General features: G+C 43.6%; 1 protein-coding gene across 3 annotated transcripts in view; it reads right to left on the bottom strand.

Moving 5' to 3' along the window:
- The window catches only part of FLT4 (fms related receptor tyrosine kinase 4), a 486,636-nt gene that overhangs the window by 84,218 nt on the left and 385,510 nt on the right, over positions 1-16,908 (bottom strand). For all 3 annotated transcript variants that reach the window (XM_085617743.1, XM_085617741.1, XM_085617742.1), the window contains 3 exons: positions 13,184-13,288; positions 12,952-13,065; positions 8,587-8,675 (listed from right to left, as the gene is read on the bottom strand). In XM_085617743.1, coding sequence (XP_085473869.1) covers positions 8,587-8,675; positions 12,952-13,065; positions 13,184-13,288 — 308 coding nt within the window. The remainder of the gene's footprint in view (positions 1-8,586; positions 8,676-12,951; positions 13,066-13,183; positions 13,289-16,908) is intronic.

The raw sequence follows: 16,908 nt of genomic DNA, 5'->3' as shown, positions 1-16,908 counted from the left end.
AAATACCAGTGGTCTTTTTTCAGTATCTTCAAATCAGCCTCTTACTAAGTGCCCCATAATCAGGGGTGGGTGGAATGTTTCATTCTGCCTGCGGAATTTGGCAGAATTTGGCGACTTTGAGTTACTTTTGTAACATGGAGTTCTGGCCAAATTACGCCAATCGCTGTGTGGCGGAATTGTTTCTTGCGAGGCTTCAGCAACGTAAGTGAAATTTGATATCCCTTACGTGATATTTGAAAATGGGCGGTCGTGAGCAGCTGCAGTCAGAGGGCTGCTTTTCGAGTAGATTAGCTTCAGCTTGAGTAGATTTTCTACTCCAGCAGCAGCAAAATCAAATTGAAACCCTGTACACTCTTGTACACCGATTGCTTCCGCTCACACTGATTTCTCAGCATTGCTTATGTTACTGATGCAAACATGTAACACAAGCATTGTGACTTGCATATTTTCTTTCCATGGGCGGAACTCCACTGTATCTCGGAATTTTAATGCAACCCGCAGAATTCCACAGAATGAAACTGCAAGTTCTGCCATCCCTACCCATAATCCATTACTTATGCTACATCCAAACGATTGGCACCTGACTCCTATAAACCAGAGAAAAGTTAAATTGGTAAGACACCTTGGGCAAACCAGCTGTGTTACCCATTAAATTATCATTTAGAATTTCTGTTTTTTTACCTATCATTGAGGAATTTTTAAATCTGCATTTTTTTCAGATTCTGGATTTGGGGAGATTTACAAATAAGAACCTCAATTACTCAAGTAGAAAAGTCCACCCTCATTACAAATGGACAGAATTCCTGATTTGGTTGAGAACTCGTTAGCTGCAAACTTGGGAATTACAACGTTATTGTAAAAATGCATTCCCAATTACCCCTTGTCTGCCCCCACTGCCCCTCCTTGATATAACTTATGAAATGTTTGGATGGTAAAAGGCTGAGAAATAAGGAATTAGTGCAAGAATCAAGTATGGAAACTCCAATTGCAATAGTAATGCCCAATTTCTCCGGGCCACGGTTATAGAAGATTTGCACTGTGAGAATACTTGTTAAGCCCTTCTTAAAAGAGATAGTGTTTTGCTTTCGCAACTGCAATTTTGTATACATTTACAACTTTATGATTGTATGCTCGATGGTTGTCTTTTGGGAAAGCTTATGATGAGTACAGTAAGCTATGGTGACGAAGCAATGATAATAGCTAAAGGCTTTATTAGTGTGCAGGAAAATGTTATGCTGAATGCCATAGGTCTTGCCTGTTTATTGGCTTATTTATTGTGAAATGCTTCCAGAAAATAAAGGTATTTGGTTACATGTAATCTCACAGATTACCATAGCAGGCAAGAGTTTTTGGTGTTGGTCACCCACTCTGACTAACCCTGAGATCAGAATTTTACTGTAATGATTTTTGTTAGGCCATATTGGTATTGCTTGTATATTGTTTTCAAAACTGTAATTTTATACATAGTTGTAATTTTATAAATGTATACCTGATGATTGGCCGTTTATTGTGCAATTCATTAGACCTGTATTGTGTACATTGTCAAACCATTGATAGCAGCCTCATCGGTTCACTGGGAAAAGTTATGTCAGATTCCTTAGTTGTGATTTGATTATAATGAAAAGCTATGACAAAGCAAATAGGCATTACATGCATAAGGCCATATTTATGGCAAAGTCAGGCAGTGCAGCGAGTGACCTTACTGCGCTGTGTGACAGGGAAAGGGCAGGAATGTGCCATATTCCAAAGAATAGAGTGCATCCTTGCCTTTGTCCCTGCACTGGTGCCATTTTGGCTGCCTAGTGCCACCAGGGTGCAAGAGTGCCTGTGTTGCATGCAGAATTGGTTTTGTGCAGGAAGGGGTACCTTCCTTAGAGACATTTTCCTCTTTCTATGGGCTTTTGGAACGCCTTCCCAGGGCAGATTAATGCAACGCAGCGATTTGCACTGCGTTGAGTTACTGAAGATTTATGAAGCCACCAATGGCCACGCAAGCTGGCCTTTTGTGGCTATATAAATTGCAGTTTGCACTTGCGTCCCACTTGCACCACATTGCGTGGTGCAAGAGCGACGCAGTTCCCGCCCCGTAGTGTGAAAGGCAGTAGGCTTTTAATTTTGGATTATTATTACACTGTGCTAAAGCCTGCAGGCAGGTGTTTTGTTATATAGAATCTCACAAAGTACCATAGTAAGCAAGGGTTTTGTTGTTGGTGACCCCCCAAACAAACCTGTTGGTTACCTTTTGGAAAGGCATAGGACTAACACAGTAGGTCTGACTGAATATAGTTTATAGACCTGATTGATTTAAATGAAAAGTTATGATAAAAGCAGTAGGCCTGACATATTGATTGAGAAAAGCATATGTTAAAGTCAATAGGCATTTAAGAGTGCTTGTTATTATTCTGTATAAAAGCCTCCAGATAGGTATTTTGCTATATGAAATCTCACAGATTATCGTAGCGCGCAGGAGCTTTAGTACTGGTTATACCCTCTAAAAAACCGTGTGCACAGAATGTCTGCACTCTCAGAATCCATATTAGACCCTCTTATGATAAATAGTATTTTGCTTTGTAAACTCAAATTTTGCACATTAACTAATTGTATGACTGTATATGTGTATTAGGAAAAGTTATGATGGCCTGTGTTAGAACTGGGGGTCTCTAGTTGGCAGAGGTAGGTACCTTTGACCAAATAGGGACCCTTGCTTCTAGTCAGGGTAAGGGGGTACACTCCTAAAATAACCCCTGCTCACCCCCTTGGTAGCTTAGCATGAGCAGGCAGGCTTATCTCAGACCCTTGGAGTTGATTTGAAAAGCACAAAGTTCCTTTCTCCTTTCTTTGGCAGTCAGGCAACCACTGCAGGCCAATCCCCCAAACAGCACTCAGCTAGGGATAGTTTCTTCCTTAGTTTCTCTGGTTCCTCTCCTCAGCAAAGGTTCTTCTTGTTTCCCAAAGTGATCTAAAGTTCCGGGGTCTAGGTCCCCCCTTTTATACTCATTTTCTCATTGTTCTCTGAAGTCAGAGAGGCCTTTGCCTAGTCCAAACCAGTTCTGGTCAGTCCTGGAGCACTTTGTTGACAAGACTCCTTCTTTCCATTCACAGTGTAGGCCCGGGACATCAGACGCACCAAAGGAGGTGGAGCCAGCATTGTGGAGGGAAGGCACAACTCCTCCCACCCATCTACATGCAGATCTCTCTATTCAGCCCTGTGCTGACTCACACTGTCTCCTGGAATACCCCAACTCATGTCACTCAAACTCCAGACAAGGAATACACAACCTAGCAGAGGCAGGCTTGAATAGTTAGGCAAGAAAATACCTACTTTCTGAAAGTGGTATTTTCAAACACAGAATGTTAAAACCAACTTCACTAAAAGATGTATTTTATAATACTGAGTTCAGGCATACTAAACTCGAATTTCTACCATGTTCCCTGGGTCAGTTAGACTTATAGGATGTTATAATCAAACTGCCCATTCTGGCCTATGGGGAACAGGTAGCCTTGCAATAGTGAAAAATGTAATTCACTATTAGGACATGCCACACACATCAGGGCATGTCCTACCTTTTACTTACAATGCACCCTGCCCTTGGGCCTACCTTCGGGGTGTCTGATATGAAGAGAAGGGAAGGTTTAGGGACCGGCAAGTCGGTGCACTTGGCCAGTCAACATGGCAGTACCAGACTGCACATAGGCTCTGCAATGGCAGGCCTGAGACACACTTTACAGGCTGCTTTGGTGGGTGGCACAACCAGTGCTGCAAGCCCACTAGCAGCATTTGATTTCCAAGCCCTGGGCACACGCAGTGCACTGTACTAGGGTCTGACAAGTAAACCAAATAAGCCAATCATGGAGTCACTAATCCATACATCAATTTACAATAGAGAGCATATGCACTGTAGCACTGATAAGCAGTGGTAAAGTGCCCAGAGTCATAAAACAGCCAACAACAGGTCAGAAAAATTACAGGAGGAAGGCAAAAGTTCAGGGATGACCCTGCAAAAAGGGGCAAGTCCAACAGCCTGACATATTGATTTCGAAAACCACATGTTAAAGTCAATAGGCAATTTTGGGTCAGATGTTATTTCTCTGTATTAAAGACGACAGATAGGTTTTTTTTCTCCATTAAATGTTACAGATTACCTTTGTGGGGATGGATTCTGATTTGATTACAGCATCTGACAAAACCTGGGGGGAGGGCTCGATGGATTTGACCTTTAATAATTCCTGCTAGAACCTCTTGTTAGCTGTGTGCCTTTTAATAGAAAAAACCATTAAATAATACCTACATCCATGCATATAAATAAATATCCATAAGGTTACATAGTGGGTTTGGATTGCTTTGTTCTGCTATTGGTCTGCCTGAGTGTCATTTACATTCTGCTTTCATCCATGACAGCGTACTACATGGGGAAATGGTTAATTCGACATCAGTCATTGGCTCTCTTACTCTGTGAATGACTGCATTTCTGATCACCCCTTCATATAAATGAAAAGGAATACTTCAGTGTCAGGGCTGTTGGACAGTCCTTTATTTTTTAATTTTCTTCTTTTACTCTTCCCCTTTCATTTCTTTGCTTCCCTTTTTATTTTAATATCTTTTAAGAGGATACTACAGCTCTCCAGGCAGTTCTAACAAGCAGCTAGCTTGCCATTCATTTCATCTGCAGCGCACAGCATCCCACTTTGCTGCTTCCTCTAAACCAGGAGACCATCATGGAATGCTGTTATCCACAGTGTACCATTGTTTTACCATTCCAAGATGGCAAACACCTTAGTTCTAAATGTGGCAGCAATGCTGAAAATTTAAAACAACAGACCTCTGCATGATAAACACCAGCTTCTATGTTTAGTTTCATTATTGCAGGCCCGTGCCTGCTGTGTTTAGACAGCAGCATTTTTCTATTTTTTACTTGTAATCTTTTAACCCCTTGCATGTTCATGACGGAACCACTCCGTCATGAGCCACGGGCGCTGTGTGCTCATGGCGGAGTGGTTCCGTCATGCTGCGGCCGTTGGCGGCCGCTCCGCCCACGCGGCGCTGTTTCCCCGCCTGTGCGGGAGATCAGCGCAAGTGGGTGGAGTCATGACGGAACCACGCCGTCATGAGCACAGCTCGCCCGTGACTCATGACGGCGTGGTTCCGTCATGAGCATGGCGGCGCCGCGCTCACCCCAAACCCCCCCAGCGCTGCGGCGGAATTCGCGCCGCAGCGAAGGGGTTAATTTATCTGGAAGTATATTTATTTATGTTTGTTTTATTGCGGTTGTGTTAGAGGGTGAATGCTAGAATGAGTCAGTGAATGGATGGATGGATGTATGAGTCAAAAGATAAGTGTCAGAGAGCATATACCATGACTTGTTGTTGTGCCTAAACCCATTAATGACACAAAAGGCTCTTTGATTCATAAGCCAGATTGACTGGCAATACCAATGCTTGTTACTAATTGTGTACCAAAGGTTATCCAGATGCACATCTTCATAGAAGAATTCTCTTTCTTGACGGCATGTGCCAGCATTTTTAAATCTTGCTTCAGAAACTACTGTTTTCAAGCCTTGAGCATATACTTAGTGTGGGCTTTGGGTAAGCCCCTTGCTCACGAGGGGATGGTCTCTATGCATATCTCAGATTTCTGTTTGATGGGATATCTTTCTTTCGTATTCTGGTGTTTGGGTCTCACTGTGTTTTGATTGGATAATGTGTATCCTTCTAGTGCTAAAGTAAGGGGGTTCTTTGCTGAATCTCAGTCATTGCTTTTTGTCTAGCCATTATTATTTCAGTATTGCATTCAGAAATGTTTTCATCAAAGACAGCGGCTAAAAATAGAGTAAAATAAAAATCCTGTTGCAATTCCAGAAGTTTGCTCTGTTTTACATACAAGTGCCTAGTATTAGCTAGGAACATTAGGGTGACTTCTAGAACGTATATGAATGTTTTTATAACTGTTATAATGACTACCCAGCCTCAATTAGCATACTTATGTATGACATAGAACATGAGAAAAAATGGACAAACTTGTGAAAGTGAATATGCAACTTTATGATGAGGTCAGAGCCTCTATGTGGCACGGCCTGCTGAAGGAAAAGGCACACTTATTTTGACACGGTTTCTTTTCACGTTCAACCAAAGACAGTCAAGGACATCTGAGTATTTTGTCTACGGTACTACCAGCTAATTACAGGATAGTCATATGGCTGACTCTAGGGACCAATAGCTTAAGGTTTCGCAGCCTGATTACAGCAAGGACATATGTCTGACTCGAAGGACGTCTAGTAACAGCCTCAGTACAATGATGTAGAAAAGATTAGTTTCTGACTTCAAAGACCTTTAGTAATGACGGATCTCTAGCCTACGGTACTGCATCACACTTCAGAAAAAAGGTTTATATCAGAATCCAGGAGCCTGCATCAGGGAATACCCCAGAGCCCCCTAGTGATGACCTGAGGTACTGCAACCTGATTACAACTAGGACATATATCTGACTCGAGGGATCTCTAGTGACAGTTGTAGGCAGTGCACCCTGCTCCAGAAAAGATTTATTTCTGACCCCACAGACCATTATTAAAGGCATAATATACTGCAGCGTGCTACACAAAAGGATGTGTGCCTGACTCTATGGAGTATGCTACAGAAAGTATGAGTGTCTGAATACAGCAAGGACTTAAGTCCAACTGGAGACGTCGCTAGCAATAAACATTATCAAAGATGATTCGTGTAGTTTGCATTTTCAGTTGTAAATCAGACCTAATGTCTGTGGCAATGATGGTTTAAAAAAGGTGAGACTAATTTGTTTTGCCAGTGCTTGTTGTAGAAGCCTCTACACTACTCTTTGGCTCCAATGATCTTGTGACACTCCTTATTTATATCAGCAATGGCTAAGGGTTAAAAGTCCAGCACATTCATTAGAAGTTCTGCAGCCACTGACATATCCCAATAGAAATATTACATTCTTATACAGTCTTATGTTACATAGCAAAGTGAAGAAAGCATTTGATCGGGATAAGTGATTAAACCTGAACATGATGTACCATTCTGGTGTGTTTGGCTAATACCAAACTCTTGGTACATTTATAAAGCCCCTTTCTAGCTAAGAGCAGGTTGCATTTGACTTCTTGTTTCATGGAATTAGAGCAATTGCAGTGTTTTATATTGTCTTAGTTCAAGGAACTGTTGCAATTGCAAAAACAAATGATTTCCTTCCTTTAAGGAGCAATTCAACAAAATAACCTCCAGCAATACTCCCACATCACTAATCACGAAAAAGGAAACATTCTAGACGTTATCATCATCACATCATTCAACAAGGGTTGACGCGCAAGTTAAAGCTGGCTGATCCAACCCACCTACTTATACTGAACATACCAGGGAAAAGTTGTCAAAAACATTCATCAATCATCTAGAAAAGAAACTGGACATCAGAAGCACTATCAGAACGCATCCCCTCAGAAAAGCCAGTTCATACTGTAGTGAAGTGGGAGGCACACATTTAGGGGGACACTCAAGAAACTCAGACTACGAAATCCATGATCACAAGAACCCTCGTTCTCTGAAAACCTAAACAAAGACAAATGTGAGTTCAGTAAACATGGATTATTGCACTCAAACAAATCACTAATACTTTTAACCCAACTAAAATGAGCAAGAACAAATTCAAGAGCAATATCCGGAGTTTCAACCCGTCATTACTGTGTCACCCGGTCGAAGCCTCCACTGATCACACAAGATCACACCAAAGGACAAGATTTCAAACATGTCCATCAACAACTTCTGGGTTTTCACAGAGGAACTGGATGTACTAATAAACTCACACCCACTTACTACTGTAATAATCTTGTGCCTGCTAGAAATATAAAAGGTGCATTTCATCTTCTCTGTAACACCAGGTGAACAGGCCTTGGAAGCCTCCTGGTCTCCACTCACAAATGACTGCTGATCCCTTGTCCTGAATTTCCTGCCTTTCATCCTGTGCCCTTCGGACCCCAAGGACTGTAAAGTTGTAGTAGGAGCCACAAATAACTTTAAACTCAACAATGCCCGCTCACGTTCCTCTCGCCGGCCAGAACATCAAATCTCCTTTTTCAGAGCAGTTTACAACACACCAGCAAGACTGTTAACTATTTAGGAGTTATGGGACGACTACTGACCCAGAAATCACTACAATGTGTGCCATCATCCCTTAAATCACATCCTGACCACTTGTCTCACCCAAAAGTGTATCCATGGGAAAGTATCACAATATCTCATCAACAAAATGTATACATTAATGCATATTTTGTCGTGTCCTATGCTCAACCTTCTCATATACCTTGAAACAAAATGGACGCTTTAAAATCCAAAGATTTTGACTATGCAACATACTCCATATGACTGTCTGAATATAATCTGTTCTTAATCCTCTACAAAATCATTCCTCCTACCAGGGAACACATAGAGGTATTTCAGTTTGTAGACTTGCCGTACACAAGTCTGTTTATTCATTCATTGTCTCATACTGATTCATGACTTATCAGAAGAAGCAAGAGCCCAAGAAACTAAATGTAAGAAAGTAATTAGGAAGGAAGGAGAAAAGGGTTCACAAATACATACCCTACTGGGAATAAATCCATCCCTCCGGGTACGAAGGTAGTTAGAGAGGTTGCCATACTTGCAGAATTCTACAATCACCATAAGAGGTCCTAAAAGACAAAAAGTAGAGTAACTTGCAACTGCAATCAGAATCTAATGATTTACCAGACTTTCAAACTTACTCTGGATATTGCATGAGTATGTGTATGTGTGGATATGGAGACCTTCAGAGCAGGAAAGAAATCGGGAAATACTTATAAGTGTCCATATGGAAAGGGCATTAGAAATTCATAAAAAAATGAAGAAATCGATTTAAGGAAGGACCTAATTAAGATTTGGAAAGTCGTTGTATTTTTCAGGAAAATTAATAGGAGTTGATGAATAACACTAACAGCGTTTCAGTGAGAAAGGAGTATATCCACTGCATCACATTGAGCATAGCCTATTTACTGTATTCTTCCACAAGTGCTGGTTTTCTGTAAACAGGCCTTTACATTTTTGTTCTTATATGGTCACATTTGCTGTGTATTCAAAGACAGAGCTCAAATGTCAGGCTCTGTCTTCTGAGGGAGCTTAGTGTTTACAATCCTTTCTCTGACTTCAAAGTGAGAGCCTTTACCTATAATCTGGGGTTGTGAAAGGGATGACTGTTTCCCTATGATTCTGTGTAGGGTTTTCTTGTCTTTTTCATTTGCTCTCCCTGCCACTGTCGCAGCTTCTGGGTTTTGTTAGTGTTGTGGGGAGTGTGCGCTATTTAAATGTATTTTACTTACTTACTAAAGGCTTTTTTTTTAGCATACAAGAACATTTAAATTTCTGTAAATTAACTGTGCAGGTATTTTATAATATATCAGAATTAGGAAAGGACAAATAAGCACATTTTCTTGTAATTCTGAAGTGTACTAACACAAATATTTTAATGTGATCAAATTAAAACAATACACTAGGTGATGCCAATTCCACACATTATCGTTTGTGTGCTGTGTAGTTTTATCTGTAAAACTATATCTCTGTGCAAATGTAATAGTAATTTTAATTTAAAATGTGTTGTCTGTAATGGCAGTGCACTACCACACCATGCATAATCCACTCTATGCCGCTCCACTTTACGCCACTCTACTCCACTCTACCCACTCTACTCCACTCTCCTCCACTCCGCTCTGCGTCAAACTACTCTACTCCACTCTATGTCACCTCACTCTCCGACACTCTACACCACTCTGTGCTACTCCACTCTACGCTACTTCACTCTACGCCCTTCTAGGTCCCTGTACTTCACTATATGACACTCCATTTTACGACACTCCACTCTATCCCACTCAACTCTACTCCACTCTAAGACACGCTATGACACTCTACTATACTCAACGCCCCTCCACTCTACAACACAACACTCTATGCCACTCTACTTTACAATACTCTATGCCTACTCCACTCTAAGCCACTCCACTCTACTACACTCCACACCACTTTACGATACACCACGCTATGCCACAACACTCTATTACACTTTACTCCACTCTACTACACTACACTCTAAGGTACTCCACTCTACGCCACTTCACTCTACTCCATTCTATGACACATTACTCCATGCTTCTCCAGTCTGTCACGCCATTCTATGACACTCTTCTCCACTCTACATCATTCTACGACACTCTACTGCAGTCTATGCCACTCTACAACACTCTACACTACTCTACACCACTCCATACAACTTAAATCTAATCCACTCTATACAACTCTATGACACTCCACTCTACAACACTTCATTCTGTGACACTCCATTCTATGACATTCCACTCTATGTCACTCTATGCCACTTAATGCCACTCTACTCCACACCACCTATGGCACTTTACCCCACTCTACGCTACACCACTCCACTCTGCAAAACTTTACTCCCCTCTAAAGCCCTTCACTCTATGCCCCTGTACTCTACGCCCCTCCACTCTATAACATTGCACTCTAACACACTCTTCTCTATGACACTCTATGCCCCTCCTCTCTACAACACTTTACTCCACTCCACTCCACAATATGCCCTGCCACTCTATGCCCCTCCACTCTACAACCTTCCACTCTACATCACTGTACGACTCTCCACCCCACTCACAGCACTGAACAACGCTTTACTATACTCTGTCACTCTACTACACTCCATGATACTCCACGCCACTCAGCGCCACTCTACACTACTCTGCTCCACCCTACTTCACTCTACATCACTGTACACCACTCTACACCACTCCTCCCTTTAACACGCCACTCCATTCTAAGGTATTCCACTCTACGATACTCCACTGTTCTCCATTATATGATACTCTATGCCCCTCTACTCTATAGCCCTCCACTCTAAACCCCTCCACTCTACGACACTCTATGCCAATCGACTCTACGCAACTCTACGACAATCCACACCACTCCACTCTATGCCACTGTACTCTACTCCTCTCTACAACACTTCTCTCCATTGTACGCTATGCCACTCCACTCTTTGCTACTCCACTCTATGCCACTCCACGCAAATACACTCTACGGCACTCCAATCTATCCCAATCCATGGCACTCCACTCTATGACACTCCACTCAACGAAACGCCGCTCCACTCTATGCCACTCCATGCTACTCCACTCTATGACACTCCATTTCACTCTAGGACACTCAAATCTACGACACTCTACTCCACTCCATGGCTCCGCTCTATTCCACTCTATGACACAACACTCTCTGACACTCCACTTTATGCCCCTCCAATCTACACCCCTCCACTCTATGGTCCTTCACTCTATGCCACTCCACTCTACGCCACCCTACTCTACACCACGCTACCCCCTCTACTCCTCTCTACTCCATGACACTCTATGACACTCCACTCCACTCTACAACACTCTACTCCATTTTACGACACTCTTCTCTACGATACTCCACTCTATGTCACAGCAATCCACTCTATGCCACAACACTTCACACTAAGCCCCTCCACTCCACGCCACAACACTCTATTCCACTCTGTGCTACTCCACAACACTCTACTCCACTCTGGGCCAATCTACTCTATGACACTCTGCACCCCTCCACTCTATGGCACTCAACTCCACTCTACTCCACACTATGCCAGTCACTCTAAGCCACTCCATGCCACTTTACTCCACTCTATGCCACTTCACTCTGTTCTATGACACATTATTTCACTCAACTCCACTTCTCCACTCTGCACCCCTCCACTCTATACCACTCCACGCCACCCCAAACTATGACAGTCTATGCCACTTCACTCTACAACACTCTGTTCCACTCTACTCCACACTACACCCTTCACTCTACACCCCTCCACTCTATGCTCCGCCACTCCACCTTACACCACTCCACTCTACTCTACTCTACACTGCCATACTCTACTCTAAACCACTCCACTCTACTCCAAGGCATCTCACTCTACTCCATGACACTACACTGTACTCCACTCCACTCCACTCTACTTCATGACATTCCACCTCTATTTCTCTCAACTCCACAGCACTCCACTCTACGACACTCCACTCTACAACACTGTATGACACTCTTCTCCACTCTACGCCACTTCACAACTCTCCAGTCTACGCCACTCCACAACACTATATGCCACTCCAATCTACAACACTCTTCTCCACTCTACGCAGCTCTTGTGCAAAACTTTCCAGATTGCTGCGAATCTCAAACCTCCTTTACTGTATTTGCATTCACACAATGCCACTCTGCAGCCCCTGTTCATTAAAGAGAACTGAACTGCTGTCTTCTCCCTCGGATACCTGCATTCCAGTCACATTGGGATTCTATCCCTTTTGGAACGCTTCCATTTTGTGAATGGATACAACCCTCTTTCGTGTAGCTAGCTCATCAATGGTCTGAAAATGTAGTAGTGATTGCAAACCATTGTACATATCAATGGTACGACTTGCACAAACAGTTTTCCTTATGAGTTACAATGTGGACATTGTAAGCCACAAATCCATCTGGTACAATTAATGCAAATTTAGTTCTTTGCGACTTTGGTGTTTGCACTTGCAAAGCCTGCAATGTTGTGCCCTGCAGGCTTTGAGAGGGCAAACACCTTTCATCCATCAAGCCCATGGTCTGAATGACAGTTTCAAAGGATAAGTGCTCTTTTGTATACACACATGATAGAAGGCATGACAAAATTCCAATACAGAACAGAGATCCCACAATTTTGATGTTAGAAAAATCGGAAAAAGTTGCTGAATAACAGATTAAACAATATTTGTCTTATGACAAAAAATAGCAAATACTCCTAGAAATTAGAATAAGTGCTTTGTAAGAAAACATAGTTACATCAACATTTACAAATGGTCCTATCTATCATGCTTGAGGGTTATTTCTTCATACCGTTGGATTTGGTGCAGGCGCCCAGCAGGTTCACCACATTGAGGTGGTTCCCAATGTGAATGAGAATCTTCAGTTCTGACATTAGAGCTTTGTGTTCGCTGGCAGTAGCGCCCTCTGCAAAAAACAGGAAAAAGTTGTGGATCCTTTACCAGTGTCTCATGCACTCATCTTCCAAAAACCCATCAAATTCAAGCCAAATTTAAAAACAGGACCTACTTGTATATTTGCTTACCTTTTAGCATCTTCACTGCCACAGTCTCGCAACTACTGCTTTTATGGATCCCAAATGCTGCGGCTTCCATAACCTTCCCAAAAGCCCCGTGGCCCAGGACTTTACCTGTGTGATGAGGAGAAATAATAAGCACAATGCTAACACTTAATGCTGACGTTTAACTTCTCGTAGAGCAGAAACGTTTAGAAACTGCATGGCATGATAACTAAGATGGCGTTTGAATGGAGACAGTCACATAACCCTCGCACTGCGCCCCACTCCCACATGTATGCAACATTCCCCATATTGTATTCCTCCTCATGCCAAAAAGCCAACGTACACGCTTGTCTTGTGGTGGTCATTTGTTGGCCGCAGTTTATTAGGAATACAAGGAAATATGTATATACTTTGCATATTTTGCATGTTATGTCATAACAAACTTCCTTGGTATTGTCTCTTGGCCTTTTTGGGTCGTTTTCTGTGGTAGGTTGGGTTTGAGCTCTCTTTGCGTGAGGAGGGAGTAGCTTCTGTCCCGGAGTTAGGCCACAGCTCGCTACCATGTCCGACTCTTGTTGTGCCCTGCCGTCCAGCGGGGGCTGGGCTGCGAGCGCCGTCTCCGTTTGCTTCCCCCCCCTATGGTAGGCCACCTCACCCAGCCGTGAGGCATCCCAAAGTGAGTGGTCCTACCCACTGCCCTTAGGCCACCTCACCCAGCCGTGAGGCTCCCCAAAGTGAGTGGTCCTACCCACTGCCCTTAGGCCAACTCACCCAGCCGTGAGGCATCCCAAGGTGAGTGGACTTATTCTGGCACACAGCCCTCCGGTGTGCCTCCGTACCAACCGTTATGTTATGTTAATTGCACTTGTAGAGCGCAAGGTTACCCTAGGGTGTCCTGACGCTAAGTACTAGTTACCGGGGAAATTGAGTGTATACTACTGAGGAAAGAGCCATGTCTTCAAGCCCATCCGAAAGGAGAGGCGATCCGGGGCATTTCTAAGATGAAAAGGAAGCTCGTTCCAAGCTCTAGAGGCACAGAGCATGAAACTACTGCCTCCCCAATTGACTTTTTTAAATGTGGGGACTTGCACTTGTTTGGCTCCAGAAGACCGTAACATTCTTCCAGGGACATACCATTGGAATTTAGGCCTAAGGAACTCAGGACCAGCTCCATTGATGGCCTTATAAACGGTGCATACTGCCTTAAAGCGAGTTCTTTGTTTTACCGGGAGCCAGTGCAATTTCTTAAGTTCTTCTTTCACGGAAACAAATTTTGGCGTTCCAGACAGCAATCTGGCCGCTGCGTTTTGGACTAGTTGAGGCCTATTAGTATGTTGCTTTTGGACATTAAGATATACGTCATTGCAGTAGTCCAAGTGCGACATTATAAGGGCCGTTACCACTGTCTTGAGACTGCTCTCGATCAAAAAAAGCGTAATTTTTCTCATGATTCTAAGGACCATAAAACAGGCTGAGATCACCATGCTTATTTGATCACCCATGGTAAATTTATTGTCCACCAATACCCCAGGGTTTTTGGCTTTTCTTGTGGGTATGGGACAAGAACCAAGGTCCTCCGGCCACCACTCAGGTGTCCACACACGAGGATTGTTCCCAAACTTTATTACCTCGGTCTTGCTGGAGTTTAGTTTTAAACAATTAGAAGACATCCAGCCCAAGATTGCACTCATACAGTCATGGAAACGTTCCCCTGTTTCCTTTTCACCTCCCTCAGTCAATGACAACACGATTTGCGTGTTGTCAGCGTAGGAGGTGAGCTGGAAGCCAAAGGACCTGATAACTCCTGCCAGTGGTGCCACATATATATTAAAGAGCGTTGGGCTGAGTGATGAGCCCTGTGGCACCCCACAAGGGAGTGAAAAAGGTTTGGACGTATTACCATCGAAATCCACGGTTTGCGACCTCTCAGATAGGAAGGATTGTAGGAGTTTCCAAGTTTGACCTTCAACTCCGATATCCAGTCCATCAATACTTTGTGATGGACCGCGTCAAAGGCCGCAGACAGGTCCAGCAGAATCAATATGGCATTGTCTCCCCTGTCTACGGCCTCTCTAATCTCCTCTGTGGATTTCAACAGAGCCAGCTCAGTGCTATGGTGTGCTCTGAACCCATATTGCGATGGGTCCAGGGAGTGGTTAAGCTGAAGAAATGCACTGAGTTGGATGTTCATTGCCTTTTCCAAACGTTTGGCAGGGAAAGGGAGCCGTGAGATCGGCCTGTAGTTGTTGGGATCTTTAGGGTCCAGAGTCTGCTTCTTCAACAAAGGAAGAACAGAAGGTTTCTTCCAAATTTTGGGAAATATGCCAGAGGCAAAAAAACGGCATTCAACAGGGGCGTCAATGCCATTCCAATCACCTCTGGACTTTGTTTAATAACCCGGTCCGGGCATGGATCATTGGGGGCTCCTGATCGGATTGAGTTCAGAACATTCTTATCAGCCTAGTTCTTCTCCAAGCCTGGCTTGTTCCTCAGCCCTGCGACATTTCTGTTCCTTAGGTGTGGGTGGGTGGGACAAAAGGGTTCTGACTCCGATGCTGCTCCACCGCTCCGTGAAGATAGGTGCTTAACTGGGGGAGAGGCGCTTATATGCCCACCCACTTGCTTTCTAGCCAAGGTAGGCGTCTTCCACCAATTGGGGGTTCGTATCTCGTCTGGGCTGCCATTGGCCGGGGGGGCCGGCACCTCTTCGGCGGCCGCCGCAGGAGGGGGGTTGGATCCGGGTGTTTTTCCCTGTTCTTCGTCGCTTTGCGCACCAAAAACCAGCCCCAAACTGGTTCTGTCCGGGGGCACGGTGCTAGTTATGGCGCCGGCTCTCTAGCCCCCTTTGGGGGCAGCCTCTGCAAAAATGTGTGTCTAGGACTTTTCCGTACACCCACTTCAAAGCAGCATAAAAGCAGCAGGTGGATTCCTTTTTGAGGGAAGTCTCCCTTTCCGCCTTAACAAATTACAGACTGGTGAGGGCAATGAAACAATGTTGTTACATCACAGAAATTTTTTAATTAACAGACCCTTCTTTCAAGTGCCCGAATAACATGTTTATAGAACTTTCCACCATAATGTTAAAACAGTTTAAAAAGTTGGAACTATTGGTTAAAATGTTCAAGACATTTTTTGTTGTGTGCTTATCATTTTTGTGGAAGTAATTTTCACCCATTTCAGCGTGAATTACAAAAATGCCTTCATAGAGTAAGACAAAAACCAAAGGAAATGATGGACGGAGTGTTGAACATTGCAAGCACTCACCCCCAGTCAACTGATCTGGGTTAAATCCATCACCGTTCTTTAGCTCACACTGCCACCCCAGTTCAGACATGGCCATATGCAAATCAGTCTGACCCTGTGCCTCATGGGAACAGTCCAGCCCGAACTGCCAAGCCATGTCTTCCCTGGACCAGAAACAAGCTTCCTAGGACCGGTTTCTGGCATTTCAGCCGTCTTCAGCCAGGCTTGCTTGAATCCAGTGGCAACGTGAGCAAGGGAATCACGTCTGAGCATACCCTGCCAACTTATGGCGAACAAAGCAAAAACCAAAGGAAATGATGGACGGAGTGTTGAACATTGCAAGCACTCACCCCCAGTCCATCACCACCCCCTTTTGTACCGCTTCATAGAGTAAGAAGCAAAACTCCTCAACTTCTAAGTTGTACCAAGTTTTCAATTTTCTAGGATATTGTTTGCTTAAAAATAAAACTTAAAAACCTCAATAGTAAGATCTTTTTATCCCTCCA

Source organism: Triturus cristatus, chromosome 7 (assembly GCF_964204655.1).
Source record: "Triturus cristatus chromosome 7, aTriCri1.1, whole genome shotgun sequence".
NCBI lineage: Eukaryota > Metazoa > Chordata > Amphibia > Caudata > Salamandridae > Triturus > Triturus cristatus.
This window is presented reverse-complemented; position numbering and strand designations above follow the sequence as displayed.